The 16,874-nt window shown below is 37.8% G+C and overlaps 1 protein-coding gene across 2 annotated transcripts in view; it reads right to left on the reverse strand.

The window, feature by feature from the left end:
- Nucleotides 1-16,874, reverse strand: part of ASXL2 (ASXL transcriptional regulator 2) — a 114,140-nt gene that overhangs the window by 65,412 nt on the left and 31,854 nt on the right. For both annotated transcript variants that reach the window (XM_061154966.1, XM_061154964.1), the window contains exon 2: nt 5,670-5,752. In XM_061154966.1, the coding sequence (XP_061010949.1) occupies nt 5,670-5,752 (83 nt within the window). The remainder of the gene's footprint in view (nt 1-5,669; nt 5,753-16,874) is intronic.

The raw sequence follows: 16,874 nt of genomic DNA on the forward strand, positions 1-16,874 counted from the left end.
CAGGCAACAGCACTGTACCAGTTTAGCTGGGATACAGATGGAAAGAAATTAACTAAGCAAAAGTGGTACATGGGACCAGGCAATGACCTGTTATTCAGGAAAAATTCCCGAAGCCTTCTGTGCCAGTTATCAATTTATTGAGTTTTAGCTCCAAATCTAACCTTCTTTGCTCTTCTCTGTAATAATGAAGTTAAATTCTAGAAACATTTCTCCTTTGCCTGCTGGCTCAAAGTTAAGTTTTGTCAGTAGAGTGCTGGGAGGACACTGTAAAAAGAAAAAATGGGGTCTTTCCTTTCTGCTTTTAGTGTACTTTAGCCTGTTTCTTCTCAAGCTTGCAGCATCCAACAATATGAGGGACACTCCATAGTGGCTCACCCCTCAGCAGTGTTCAGCAGAAAGCCTAAGGGTGCCTCCCCAGAAAATTCTGCCGGTGGCTCATCTGGTTCCCCAGTTGAACACCCAGCAGGAGGCTTTCCAACAAGTTCTTTTAGTACCCAGAAGGTGGCTTCTGATATGCCACCTCAAGCTATGGCACCAGTGAACTCTGTCATCCACTGAACCAGAGCCCCACCTTCTCCAGGGAGAGCTGAATCTGGAAACAACAAAGTTATTCTTTCCTAGGGCACACTGCCTTAGTCCTACAGTTGCTTCCCAAGTCTGTAATTACTGTATTCTTCTATGTTATCTTTAGCTTTTAATAGTTAATTCTTGGTTACCAGTTAATAACAACCAGTTAATAACCAGTTAACTTTGTAACTTTCCCGTTAAACCATGTATTGGTAGCTTCTGTCTGCTGACTGGACCCTGAGAACTACAGAACTATAACTCAAAGATAGGGATCTTTCACACACCTAATTTTAAAAGATTTTAAAAAAAGAATGCCCCAAGGCCCAGAAACAGCTCCAAAAAGCTGTTTGAGTATATTCAGGAGGCTGGAGTTTGAATTACCTCTGGGGTTTGTATGCAATCCAGATGGGATACTTTGCAAATACAGGAAGAAGTACTGACTCAAGTGAGGAGAAAAGAGGAATAGAGGGGAGGGGACCACTGAGTTAGCCTTCCCGTAAACTGGAAAATCTACATCAACAGACAAAAAGGAAACATAAGTGTTTGAAAGGCTATTTTAAATACTGATGGCTCATGACAGCCATTTGCTATACAAGTTACACTGATTCAAGACAAAATAAAACCCTGAATAATTTCTCTTAGAAAGAAACTGAAGTAGTCAAATGGTATCATGTCTCTCAAATGGATACATGTCTCTCTGAATCCCTGATTTCATTTGCAGTGTCTTGAGAGGAAAACAAAAATAGCTACCCCTTCAATATTTAGAGTCACATAAATATACAGTATGATCTAGAATCAATAACCCATCAGCTAAAGTGAGAATGGGGGTTTTTCAACCAAATGAACTCAATAAATAAAATCTTTACTCAGTGAACAATACTAACTTTAAAAAGGAAACAATATAGGTAACAACAAATGATTAAAAGCTTACAGAATTTTTTGTAAAGGTTCTGACTTTGGAACAAGCAATTCTGTGTCAAAGAGCTCAAGACTAGGGAACTATTGCCCAGTTATCATTCCTACTTAAGTTAAGAGAAAAAACAATTAGACTGTATTTTAGGCATGAAAAATTTAACAAGGAAGTGAGATGTCACAACAAATATTTAAAAACCATTTAAAATGTTCTGGGGAAAAAAAAATAAATAAATAAAATAAAATGTTCTGGAATAACTATTTATTGGCAAACGGTACAGAAACTTTTTTTTTAAACACATGGCCAAATACCACAGAGCATCTATCTAAATTACCAATAACTGTTACAACCTAAAAGTTCCAAGTTCTTCTTTTTTAAAAACTTTTTATCTTTTCTTCCTCCCAAATGTTATTCCAACTCTTTTCACATCTTCTTATCTGTCCTCAACAGAAATGAGCTACTTTTAGAACACTCCAAAATGTTCTTTTCACCTGAAACAACAAAATCCATTATCTTCTTTCTTCCCTGGGACTTCCTTGGGAAACTATCTTTAAAAGGGATTCACTTAGGAAATTAAACAAACATAATGGAATACATGAAATCATAAGTTATTGTGAGGGGGAAATTCATGGACCTTCTTTTTCTGTTTTCTAAAATGCTGGTATGCTTTGTAGTTATAAGGAGCATTTACTTCAAGCGTTATAATATTCTAAGAATACTGTACATGTTTCTAATTAATTCATTCAAAATTCCATACTTCAGGTAAATGATTTTCAATCTTACCACCTAACTTCTCAAAGGGACTAGTACCCCAATTTTTCTCAACCAGGAGCCAATCACTTCATTTTTCATACTTCTTTTTGTTGACTGATTATGGCAAAATATATACATAATATACAAGTTACCATTTTAAGTGTACTATTCAGTGGCATTAAGCAGATCTGCAATGTTGTGCAACCATTACCACTATCCCTTTCTAGAATTTTTTCATCATCCCAGAGAGAAACTCTGTACCAATTAAACAGTAACTCCCTATTCTCCCTACTCTCGGCCGCTGGTAACCTCTATGCCATCTCCTGTCTCTATGAGTTTGCCTCTTCTAGGTATCTCATGTAAGTGGAACTGTACAATATTTGTCCTTTTCTGTCTGCTTATTTCATTCACCATGTGTTTTTTAAAATACATATGTGTATATATATATATATATACACACATTCTCTTTCATATTATTTTTTACAATTTTTGTTGTATTATAGTTGATTTACAATGCTGTGTTACTTTCCATGTATAGCACAGTGAATCAATTACACATATACTCACTTAGTGTGTTTTTAAGGTTCATCTATGTAGTATAAATCAGAATTTCACTCCTTAAGGCTAAACAATATTCCATAGAATGTATATACCACATTTTATTTATCCATTCATCTGCCAACAGACATCGAAGCAGCTTCCATTTTAATATATTTTAAAATGAAACAATATAGTAGAAAATAACCAAAATTAAGCAAGATTCTTCAAAATGGGGGGAAGAGAGAAAACAGAAAAGGGAAAAAGTAGAAAAGCTTGTATTAAGGATTAAGGAATGAAAGTAAAACTGTAAAAAGGAGCACAGCTTCAATAAGCAAAGTATCTACTTCATTCCATAACCTACCTAAAAGGTCTAAAGATTTTAAGACTACCATGTGACACATCATGCAACAAGAGGGTAAGCTATAACTACATGTAAATATGATCTTCCAATCACTGATACCTCATCTACTCATTAACATGTAGGTTTGCAATGTCTATTACGTGCCAAGCCTGGGGGAAATGGGGGAGGGGAAGGAGACTGCCAAGCAGATGGAGATGATGTCACTGCCTTCATGGAGCTAATAGCTTAATGTAAGCTAGAGAAGATACATGATTTTAAGACCAAAACAATATGCCATTTCAAATCTTAAGTACTATGAAAAAAGAACACAGAACACTATTAAGAACCTAAAAATGGAAAATGTGATCTATTAATAGATCAGGAAGTCAGACAAAGGTCTCTGAAAAAGGCATATTCAAGTTGACACCTGAAAAAAATGAGTTAACTGAGTAAGGGGTCAGCATGTGCAAAGACTAGTCGGGAATGACCATCCCTACATAACTGGGAACTAACAAAAGTGACCCCCCTGCAAAAGTTACAGGAATGGACAAAACTGCACTTGAGTTGGAGAGAAGATAATGAGCAAAAGAACTGAGAATAAAAGTTTACAGAGGAAGGAAGAAAATTAGGAATGTCTGTGGGCACTTCAAGTCAGGAAACATTTCAAGAAGGAAGTATTAATAGCAGTCACCTGTGTTAAATAATACTGAGCGGTAAGACAGGCAGAACTAAAAGTTCTCTAAGGTAACAAATTGGAAGTCACTGGTGGCTTAAAAAGTACTGCTTTGTGGTCACATAACTGTATTACCACAATAGCTTAATCAAGAACAGCTATTTGTAAATTGTCACCAAGTGAAGCCAGAAGCTATTTTTGATGACTCCACCATCTTGCTACTTTTTTTAAGTTCTTCCTTTTTATCCCCCTTCTGTTCTTACTTCGTGTTCTTTCTTATACACTGTTCATGTCTACTCTCTAGAAATAATAATGACAAGTTTACAGCCACAGAGCCTTACTATGTTAGAGATGGATGTTCCTGCAATTGTCATTTAGACCTAGGGCATTGTTAAGAGTTTGATCTCTTTATACCAGGCTTCCTGGTCTATTTCCTCGGTGTGTATCAAAAGTCTAATTTTATGCAAAGAATTGAAATCTCTTACTTCTTCCTATTCTAAAAAATTCTATAGTGTCATAAAAAAGATATTAAAATACCTTTGCAATTCCTCAAAGTAACTAAAATCACTATCAGTTTCTCCTGTAGCCTATACAAATATCTAGGATGAGAGTATTATGCTTTAATCTTAATCTAGTAAGTCTAGCCAAACTCAAAAATTATGAATAATGTCATTGATAAAATTAAGTGATTAATCTTTTAATAATTTATAAGAAATATGTTTAAAGACTAATTCTTCACACATTTTAATGGTTTAATTTACAAATGTTCACTTTTTTTAGGAACATATTAATTATTCAGAGATAAACTAACTTTTACTTCATATTTAATATTAACAGAGCAAAGCTAATTTGTCCCCAACCTACTGACATTTGGCCACATATCAAAGTTTTTAACTGTATTACTAAAAAAGAGCCAACTTTAAAAAATCTGGAATTTCATGTTAAAGAAAATAAGAATTAAAAAATCTCAAACATGCAATGGCAATTCATCAAAAAATATACAATCCATCTACAAATATTTCAATATAGCTCACTATTTCTCAATAGCAACAACACTGGTATCTGAGCTGAACAACTCTTCCCTGTGAAGGGCTGTCCGGCACAATGAATGAAAGACATTTAGCACCTTTGCTCTGTTCCCGTTATCACCATAGTGCTCCCTCCTTTCTAGTCATGGTGATAATCAAAAACAGTCCCCCAAAATTCCGAACACTTTCACTATGGGTGTTACACAAATTTCACCCCTGACTGAGAACAACTAGTAGCACAGCAACCTCTTTCTCTTAATGAAAATGTCTCTAATGTAGACACCTAGACGTCTGCCTTAACATATAAAATATATTGAACATAACTTTAACATTTTTTGATGACAGAGGGTCTTGACTATGAACGGTGACTATTATGTCCTGTTGTGATATAATAAAGCTCTTAGAAATTAAAGTGTGTTTTACCTTTGGTCCTATAATAATTAACCCTGGCTGTTTTATTTGAACATAAGACTGTTACTTAGAACACATACTGCTTTATATATTTTTTTCACAATTGTTTTTGGCCAAGGTTATTTTTTCCTAGACTACATCTAGTATATCTATCATTCTCTGAACTTTTTAGAGTACTTTTTATTTGCTAATGACCAAGCTTAAAATGGCTCCAGGCCCCCTGAGAATTAAAGTGCATGGGTGTGGCAATAGCTATAAGAAATTTTTTCTAACTTACTTTTGGTTTTTTACCTGTGCTATGACTGAAAACTCCAAAGATCTGAATTCAATAAACCATAAATTAATAAAGCAATTGTTACTAAATAATCTTTGAAGACTGCTATACACTACAATATATTCTAATCGAGTATTATAATTATTACAAATAACACTTAAATAACTCACCTGATTTCTTTTAGTCCTTCTCTCTGGATAACTTGAAGAATTTCTTTATGACTCATGGGTGTATTGGGATATTTTTCTAAGACCTGAGAAACAAGTATATAATAACAAATTATTTACTTAAATTCTTATAATTACACATGTAAGCTATATTTCTTTTTATTACAGCTATGTATCAATTTCCTCCAGCACATAGAAATCCAGAGACGTTTCATCCCTTAAATTTTGGGATAATAAATGAAAAATTAATGGACATTCTTTAAATAGGACATTCTTGTCTTCAGTCACAAACCATACATCAAATCCCGAGCAGAAATGAGTCAAAAAAGATTACTAATTATTATGAATGCATAATATGAAATTATGCTTACTTTCTGCCTCCAACCCTACATGACTACCTGTAGACTTACTGGAAATAGCTTAAAGAACATCCACCTTTACATTTGCAAACAAAGTCTAGTACATTTGGGATGCTCAGTAATTTCTTAACCAAAATAAATGAACAATATAATGAAATTAAACAGTATCTGTGTTCTGGTAAAGAGGATATAAGCAAAATTTATCCTGTCTCTCCTCTTGAATACGACTAAAAACCTGGACAGAGGACATTGAGTAGCTACTTATCTGATGACTCTGAAAAGGGAAGCAGTTGGTTTCAAGGAGGAAACCAAAACCAGAAGTCCTACTAACCCAGCAGTGAGGTTCCTGGTTTTATTTCCCCTAGGATCACTCAGTCCAGACTCCAAAGCAGCCTCAACTCAGAACTGCACAGTAAGTGCAAACAGAAATGGCTTCAAGAGAAGTCTTCCCTTTTTCTGTCTGAAAAGCAGTCAAGGGGGCCCCAAAAGCAGAGGAAGATCCTCTTGGTTTTTTCCCTTTCTCTCAGACCCCATTCTGAAGCAATTCAAAGGCAGCAGCTGTGGCAGTGATGATACCAGCAGTGGCTGAACAGGGACCTAAAACTTCAAGAAAGCAGATTCCTTCCAAGCCTATGAATGTGGCAGGAATTCCTAAGGTTTACATCCTTTTTCGACCGTTTCCAAATAGGAAAAGGAGTACATCAAGGCTGCATATTGTCACCCTGCTTATTTAACTTATATGCAGAGTACATCATGAGAAATGCTTGGCTGGAAGAAGCACAAGCTGGAATCAAGATTGCCGGGAGAAATATCAATAACCTCAGATATGCAGATGACACCACCCTTATGGCAGAAAGTGAAGAGGAACTAAACTAAACCTCTTGATGAAAGTAAAAGAGGAGACTGAAAAAGTTCGCTTGAAGCTCAACATTCAGAAAACTAAGATCATGGCATCTGGTCCCATCACCTCATGGGAAATAGATGGGGAGACAGTGGAAACACTGTCAGACTTTATTTTTCTGTGCTCTAAAATCACTGCAGATGGTGACTGCAGCCATGAAATTAAAAGACGTTTACTCCTTGGAAGTAAAGTTAAGACCAATCTAGATAGCATATTAAAAAGCAGAGACATTGCTTAGCCAACAAAGGTCCGTCCGGTCAACGCTATGGTTTTTCCAGTGGTCATGTATGGATGTGAGAGTTGGACTGTGAAGAAAGCTGAGCGCTGAAAAATTGATGCTTAAACTATGATGTTGGAGAAGACTCTCCAGAGTCCCTTGGACTGCAAGGAGAACGAACCAGTCCATCCTAAAGGAGATCAGTCCTGGGTGTTCATTGGAAGGACTGATGCTGAAGCTGAAACTCCAATACTTTGGCCACCTCATGTGAAGAGCAGACTCATTGGAAAAGACCCTGATGCTGGGAGGGATTGGGGGCAGGAGGAGAAGGGGATGACAGAGGATGAGATGGCTGGATGGCATCACCGACTTGATGGACATGAGTTTGAGTAAACTCCGGGAGTTGGTGATGGATAGGGAGGCCTGGCGTGCTGTGATTCATGGGGTCGCAAAGAGTCGGACACGACTGAGCGACTGAACTGAACTGTTGCTTGGCATCAAAGGCAGATGCAGCTGTGGAAGTGTGTAGCAAAATGAAATGAAAACATGAGTTATTTAGCCATAGAACTAGGAAGAAAGTTCTCTAGGAGCCAGAAAATGTCAGGAAACTTGTAAAGAGAAAGGAGCTCAAAAAGTGACACCAATAAGCTCGACAAACACTCCTGGGGTCACCCAAGAACTAAGCATATATGTGCACACGACCCTAAACATACTATCAGGTTCCCAAAGTTAGCACTCAGTGGTGCATATGCAGGAAAGATAGAAACGGAAGTTTTAAAAACTAGACACCAGAATTTTAGTGCACAGAAGGTAGGCCGAAACTTAGGACCTGAACCTAAAAGGCCAAATGCCTACTTTAAAAAGCACCCCCAATCCCTCAAAATAAAGTACCAACAACATTCTCCATAGGACTCAAATGAGACAATATCAAAGTTTTACTGCAACAGAAATGTCACAAAAGGAAAAAAATGCCTAATATACAAACCCAAATCACTTGACATATGAAGAAAAATCTCAGTAACTCAACAAAGGAAAAGACAACCTACAGACAACAAACTTGAGATGACACAAACGCTGGAATTTTCAGGTAAAGATTTTAAGGCAGCTATTATAACCATGCTGCAAGAAGTGAGAGAAAAAAAAAAAAAAGAAGCGAGACGACTATTCTTAGTGGGAAAAAAATAAAAGCATTAGCAAAGAAGTAAGGTTGATTATACCATTGTGTGTGTACCTGTGTGGTGTATAAAACAAAATTAAAATTAAAGACTAAAAAATGCAATAGAAAGTAAAATCCAAAATTCTCTGGAGAGGCTCAACTGCAGAATGCAGGTAACAGAGGAAGAGACTCAGTGAACCTGAAGATTGAGCAATAGAAAATATTCAATTTGACAAACAGAAAAGTTATGGGGGAAAAAACAAAAAATGGATGAACAGAGCCAATGGGACAGTATCAAAAGGTCTAACATTCATGTCACCAGAGTCCCAAAATGAGAAAATAAAGAGTAGCATGCACAAAACATAATTTAAAGGAATAGCAGCAAAAGCTTAGCAAATATGGTGAAAGATACACACTTACAATTTCAGGAGAACCAATGAACCTCAAACAACATAAATTCAAGGAAATCTATACCCAGATATAACACAACCAAATTACTGAAAACCAAAGAAAATTTTAAAATCTTGAAAGTAGCCAAGGAAAACCAGTATTTCACTTAGGAGAACAACAATTCCAGTGACTCAAGTGGGTTTCTCATCAGAAACCATGAAAGGCAGAAACAGCGAAGTACATTTTGAGTGCTGAAAGACAAAGACTGTAATTAAAAAATTCCTGTCCAGAAAAAAATATCCTCTAGGAAGGAAGAGGAAATTAAGACATTCTTAAAGGAAAATGAAGAATATTTTCCACTAACAGACTTCCTTTAAATTGCTTTCTTGTAAGTCAATTTTGTATTCCTTTTTTTCTTTTTATCCAAATTTGAGGCAGAAACTCTCTTTACCTGAATCATTTTCCATTCTTAATCTGGAACCCTTGGCAATGGATGAAAGTGAAAGCTAAAATTGAACCAATCTATATCATACTATCAAAGGAGTTACCAATTAGCATAGCAATTGTATCACAAACAATAGATACAAGACTTATGTGACAGGTATCACTTGAAGTCAGATATCTCAGATCAGCCACTAAGGTATCAAGATGTGATATCAGCAACTACCATTTGTAAAGAAGACACAAACAAGTGCCAATCATTCTCTCAGTTAAATGTTCAGTTCAGTCACTTAGTCGTGTCTGACTCTTTGCGACCTCATGAATTGCAGCACACCAGGCCTTCCTGTCCATCACCAACTCCCAGTGTTTGCTCAAACTCACGCCCATCGAGGCGGTGATGCCATCCAGCCATCTCATCCTCTGTCATCCCCTTCTCCTCCTGCCCCCAATCCCTCCCAGCATCAGGGTCTTTTCCAAGGAGTCAACTCTTCACATGAAGTGGCCAAAGTATTGGAGTTTCAGCTTCAGTCCTTCCACTGAACACCCAGGACTGATCTCCTTTAGGATGGACTGGTTCGTTCTCCTTGCAGTCCAAGGGACTCGAGAGTCTTCTCCAACACCATAGTTCAAACATCAATTTTTCAGCGCTCAGCTTTCTTCACAGTCCAACTCTCACATCCATACATGACCACTGGTGTGTGAGATGAGTGCAATTGTGTGGTAGTTTGAGCATTCTTTGGGATTGCCTTTCTTAGGGACTGGAATGAAAACTGACCTTTTCCAGTCCTGTGGCCACTGCTGAGTTTTCCAAATTTGCTGGCATATTGAGTGCAGCACTTTCACAGCATCATCTTTCAGGATTTGAAATAGCTCAGCTGGAATTCCATCACCTCCACTAGCTTTGTTCGTAGTGATGCTTTCTAAGGCCCACCTGACTTCACATTCCAGGATGTCTGACTCTAGGTGAGTGATCACACCATCGTGATTATCTGGGTTGTGAAGATCGTTTTTGTACAGTTCTTCTGTGTATTCTTGCCACCTGTTCTTAATATCTTCTGCTTCTGTTAGGTCCATACCATTTCTGTCCTTTATCGAGCCCATTTTTGCATGAAATGTTCCCTTGGTTATCTCTAATTTTCTTTTCTTTTTTTTTTTTCTTTTTTTTCTAATTTTCTTGAAGAGATCTCTAGTCTTTCCCATTCTGTTGTTTTCCTCTATATCTTTGCATTGATTGCTGAGGAAGGCTTTCTGATCTCTCCTTGCTGTTCTCTGGAACTCTGCATTCAAATGGGAATATCTTTCCTTTTCGTCTTTGCTTTTCGCTTCTCTTCGTTTCACAGCTATTTGTAAGGCCTCCTCAGACAACCATTTTGCCTTTTTGCATTTCTTTTCCATGGGGATGGTCTTGATCCCTGTCTCCTGTACAATGTCACGAACCTCCGTCCATAGTTCATCAGGCTCTCTGTCTATCAGATCTAGTCCCTTAAATCTATTTCTCACTTCCTCTCTATAGTCATAAGGGATTTGTTAGGTCATACCTGATGGTCTAGTGGTTATCCCTACTTTCTTCAGTTTAAGTCTGAATTTGTCAATAAGGAGTTCATGATCTGAGCCACAGTCAGCTCCCGGTCTTGTTTTTGCTGACTGTATAGAGCTTCTCCATCTTTGGCTGCAAAGAATATGGTCAATCTGATTTTGGTGTTGACCATCTGGTGATGTCCATGTGTAGAGTCTTCTCTTGTGTTGTTGGAAGAGGGTGTTTGCCATGACCAGTGCATTCTCTTGGCAAAACTCTGTTAGCCTTTGCCATGCTTCATTCCGTACTCCAAAGCCAAATTTGCCCATTACTCCAGGTGTTTCTTGACTTCCTACTTTTGCATTCCAGTCCCCTATAATGAAAAGGATATCTTTATTGGGTGTTAGTTCTAAAAGGTCTTGTAGGTCTTCATAGGACTGTTTAACTTCAGCTTCTTCAGCGCTACTGGTTGGGGCATAGTCTTGGATTACCATGATATTGAATGGTTTGCCTTGGAAACGAACAGAGATCATTCTGTCATTTTTGAGATTGCATCCAAGTACTGCATTTCGGACTCTTTTGTTGACCATGATGGTTACTCCATTTCTTCTAAGGGATTCCTGCCCACAGTAGTAGATACAATGGTCATCTGAGTTAAATTCACCCATTCCTGTCCATTTTAGTTCACTGATTCCTAGAATGTCGACATTCACTCTTGCCATCTCCTGTTTGACCACTTTCAATTTGCCTTGATTCATGGACCTAACATTCCAGGTTCCAGATGGTCAACACCAAAATCAGATTGACCATATTCTTTGCAGCCAAAGATGGAGAAGCTCTATACAGTCAGCAAAAACAAGACCGGGAGCTGACTGTGGCTCAGATCATGAACTCCTTATTGACAAATTCAGACTTAAACTGAAGAAAGTAGGGATAACCACTAGACCATCAGGTATGACCTAACAAATCCCTTATGACTATAGAGAGGAAGTGAGAAATAGATGTAAGGGACTAGATCTGATAGACAGAGAGCCTGATGAACTATGGACGGAGGTTCGTGACATTGTACAGGAGACAGGGATCAAGACCATCCCCATGGAAAAGAAATGCAAAAAGGCAAAATGGTTGTCTGAGGAGGCCTTACAAATAGCTGTGAAACGAAGAGAAGCGAAAAGCAAAGACGAAAAGGAAAGATATTCCCATTTGAATGCAGAGTTCCAGAGAACAGCAAGGAGAGATCAGAAAGCCTTCCTCAGCAATCAATGCAAAGATATAGAGGAAAACAACAGAATGGGAAAGACTAGAGATCTCTTCAAGAAAATTAGAAAAAAAAGAAAAAAAAAAAGAAAAGAAAATTAGAGATAACCAAGGGAACATTTCATGCAAAAATGGGCTCGATAAAGGACAGAAATGGTATGGACCTAACAGAAGCAGAAGATATTAAGAACAGGTGGCAAGAATACACAGAAGAACTGTACAAAAACGATCTTCACAACCCAGATAATCACGATGGTGTGATCACTCACCTAGAGTCAGACATCCTGGAATGTGAAGTCAGGTGGGCCTTAGAAAGCATCACTACGAACAAAGCTAGTGGAGGTGATGGAATTCCAGCTGAGCTATTTCAAATCCTGAAAGATGATGCTGTGAAAGTGCTGCACTCAATATGCCAGCAAATTTGGAAAACTCAGCAGTGGCCACAGGACTGGAAAAGGTCAGTTTTCATTCCAGTCCCTAAGAAAGGCAATCCCAAAGAATGCTCAAACTACCACACAATTGCACTCATCTCATCCGCTGGTAAAGTAACGCTCAAAATTCTCCAAGCCAGGCTTCAGCAATACGTGAACCAAGAACTTCCAGATGTTCAAGCTGGTTTTAGAAGAGGCAGAAGAACCAGAGATCAAATTGCCAACATCTGCTGGATCATCGAAAAAGCAAGAGAGTTCCAGAAAAACATCTATTTCTGCTTTATTGACTATGCCAAAGCCTTTGACTGTGTGGATCACAATAAACTGTGGAAAATTCTGAAAGAGATGGGAATACCAGGCCACCTGACCTGCCTCTTGAGAAACCTGTATGCAGGTCAGGAAGCAACAGTTAGAACTGGACATGGAAGAACAGACTGGTTCCAAATAGGAAAAGGAGTACGTCAAGCCTGTATATTGTCACCCTGCTTGTTAAACTTATATGCAGAGTACATCATGAGAAACACTGGGCTGGAAGAAGCACAAGCTGGAATCAAGATTGCCGGGAGAAATATCAATAACCTCAGATACGCAGATGACACCACCCTTATGGCAGAAAGTGAAGAGGAACTAAAGAGCCTCTTGATGAAAGTGAAAGAGGAGACTGAAAAAGTTGGCTTGAAGCTCAACATTCAGAAAACTAAGATCATGGCATCTGGTCCCATCACCTCATGGGAAATAGATAGGGAGACAGTGGAAACACTGTCAGACTTTATTTCTGGGGGCTCCAAAATCACTGCAGATGGTGATTGCAGCCATGAAATTAAAAGACGCTTACTCCTTGGAAGTAAAGTTAAGACCAACCTAGATAGCATATTAAAAAGCAGAGACATTACTTTGCCAACAAAGGTCCATCTGGTCAAGGCTATGGTTTTCCCAGGGGTCATGTATGGATGTGAGAGTTGGACTGTGAAGAAAGCTGAGTGCAGAAAAATTGATGCTTTTGAACTGTGGTGTTGGAGAAGACTCTTCAGAGTCCCTTCGACTGCAAGAAGATCCAACCAGTCCATCCTAAAGAAGATCAGTCCTGGGTGTTCATTGGAAGGACTGATGCTGAAGCTGAAACTCCAATACTTTGGCCACCTCATGTGAAGAGTTGACTCCTTGGAAAAGACCCTGATGCTGGGAGGGATGGGGGGCAGGAGGAGAAGGGGACGACAGAGGATGAGATGGCTGGATGGCATCACCAACTTGATGGGCATGAATTTGAGTAAACTCCAGGAGTTGGTGATGGACACGGAGGCCTGGCGTGCTGCGATTTATGGGGTCACGAAGAGTCACACACAACTGAGCGACTGAACTGAACTGAACTGAAGCAAATTTCCAAACATAATGCAGCAAGGTAAGTGGGAGTCATAATTCAAACTCAGGTCTATCTTGCAGCCTACAGCACACTGTGTCCTGTGTCTACATCTCTTTCCTCATTTGCTTAATCATAAAATCCAACAAATAAACTTGTTTACATCTACCATGACCTCTATGCTACAGCAGATGTTATTAACCTCCTCTCTTAAGATACTGTTCTCTCCAGACTCTTTTTTTCCAAAATGTTTCTCTGTAGTCTTTGTTGTTGTTCAGTTGCTAGGCCATGTCTGACTTGAGATTCCATGGACCATGTGCCTGCCAGGCTTCTCTGTCCAAGACATTTCCCAGGCAAGAATACTGGAGTGGGTTGCCATTTCTTTCTCCAGTCTTTTTCTATGGCCACCCCTTAAATATTTTACAAGCATCATTTCAGAACTTTTCCTTTTCACTTCAACTGTCCCTGAATAAAATCATCCATTCCCAAGACTTCATCAATCACTCCCATTTTGATAAATGAAAAGCAGCAGCACAGTCTGTTTATAACTGCTTTAAAACATCAACCTTGGATGTTTCACCTCAAAATTAACATGCCCAAAATTTAAGTGACTACCTTTATCCAACTCAAGGCCTATAACAGAAAACTGGACCTGTATTTATCATCTATATACTAAAATTGTATAAAATTACTAAAAATGGAGAAAAATTCATCATGGACACAGATAGCTCATAAAAGAATTAAAACTGAACAGAAAACATAAAGTAGCATTTGCATACTGAAATACTTACAGATAAAATTATATGATGTTGGAGATTTGCTTCAAAGTTATAAAGAGGAAATTTAGATAGAGATTAAGTACTGCAAGGCAGGCCATAAGTCAATAATTATAGAAACTATAAAATGGGCACAAAAATATTCATTATATTATTGCTGACTTTTATGTACACATTCAATATCCTATAATAAAAATTTATGGAAGAAACAACAAAGGATGCTTGATTTCACAAATGATCAAATGCAAAAAAAAAAAGTCATATTTCAATGGTTTTTTCCCTGCTACTTTGGACAGCAAAAACATGGCAATAATAAAACTACCCCATGAAATGGATATGTATACATAATCCAGTGTACAAATTCAACTTTATTCAACATTCAACTTTAAACTATTGATAATATAAGAAAATATTCATTATGTTACTCAATAAAGGAAAAAGTTTAAAGGTTTCTTATCTAATAAAAAGATATTAAGAAAACTAGTATATTTACACAATTGAATATTATATAGCTACAGATGAAAAGAAAACTGCATTCAAATCTAGGTATGGAATGCAAATACCGGACAACACAATGTGGGACGGAGTGATTTCAACAACCCAGATTTTCAAAAGGCAGGGACACATCCCTCTTTGGCCCTTCCTCAACCCTGTCTAGAAAATGAAGGAGACGACAAGCCATTCTGAACCATACAGACAAGGACACACCCTAAGAATGGTGGACTAACTACACCTTCAGACTGTTGGAGGGAAGAATAATAAACTTCCAAATCATTTAAGGAACTGTTACATGCAGCCAAAACCATATCTAACTATCAGGTCGGTACAAAAGTAACTGCAGTTTCAGACACGAATTTTAAACCATTATAACTAGGCTCAAACACATCTTTATTAAGCAAAATAGGAACCATTACAATCAACATGTTTTTGCCAACAAGAAGTAAGTTTATTTATTATTCCCGTAGCATAAAAATCCATGCTTCGGGATTGGAGGAACTCTTGGAAAGCATTTTCTGCCTCCTGCTGGCTGTGGAAGCGTTTTGCCTGCAAAAAGTTATCAAGATGCTTGAAGAACTGGTAGTTGGTTAGCAAGGGGTCAAGGTGAATAAAGCTGGATGAGGAAAACTTCATAGCCCAATTCTTTCAACTTTTGAAGCGTTGGTTGAGCGATATGAGGATGGACATCGTTGAGGAAAAGAACTGGGCCCTTTCTGTTGAGCAATGCCAGCTGCAGGCATTGCAGTTTTCAGTTCATCTCATCTATTTAATGAGCATACTTCTCATATGTAATGGTTTTACCAGGATTCAGAAAGCTATTAGATCATCAAATGGGCAGCAGACCACCAAATACTGACCACAACCTTTTTTTGATGAAAATGTGACTTTGCGAAGTGCTTTGGAGATTTTTAGTCCAACAACTGAGCTGGTTGTCACTGGTTGTCATATAAAACCCTCTTTTCATCGCACATCACAATCTGATCTAGAAATGGTTCCCTGTTGTTGAGTACAGTAAGAGAAGATAACATTTCAAAACAATGATTTTTCTGATTTGCAGTCAGCTCAAGAGGCATTCACTTACCAACTTTTTTCACCTTTCCAATATGCTTCAAATGCCAAATGACCGTAGAATGGTCAACTTCTCCTGTAGTTTTCACAGGATCAGCTTTCATGACTGCTCTCAATTGGTCAATGTTAACTTCCAATGGCCAACCACACTATGTCCATCTTCAAGGCTCTTATCTCCTTTGCAAAATTTCTTGAAGCACCTCTGCACTGTACATTAACTAGTAGTTCCTGGGCCAAATGTTATTGTTGATGTTGTGAGTCGTTCTCCGCTACTTTATGACTCATTTTAAACTCAAATAGAAAATCACTCAAATTTGCTTTTTGTTTAGCATCATTTCTATAAGTCTAACATAAACAGTAAGCAATAAGTATTAGCAAAAAAAGTGAAAAATGTGTGCATTAAAATGATGTATAACATAACCACATTTATTTAAGAATGTATTCCAATATGAAACAGCAAATTTCAACAATGTAAAACCGCAATTTCTTTTACACCAGCCTAAATGACTCACCAGTCTATTCACATGACAGTTAAGTAATCTTCCTAAAACTTAAAGTACATATTCCTCTGATTTTTAACCTCTGTCACTTTTTAAAATATTAAAATCAAAACAAAATCTGAATTCCTAATAGAATTTAAGAAATTCTACATGAAACTCTCATCTCACTTTTCTCACATTACCCTCTTGCCCTTTCTCAAACATAACCAATTCATTCCTAATTCAGGGCCTCTGTTCTTGCTCCGTCCTCTTGCAATGCTTTTCCTCAGAAATTCATGGACTCTCTCCCTCACTTCACTTCTTCAGAGATATTCCTGACCACTCTAAAACACACTCAGACA

The sequence above is a fragment of the Dama dama genome, chromosome 11 (assembly GCF_033118175.1).
Source record: "Dama dama isolate Ldn47 chromosome 11, ASM3311817v1, whole genome shotgun sequence".
Classification (NCBI taxonomy): Eukaryota; Metazoa; Chordata; class Mammalia; order Artiodactyla; family Cervidae; genus Dama; species Dama dama.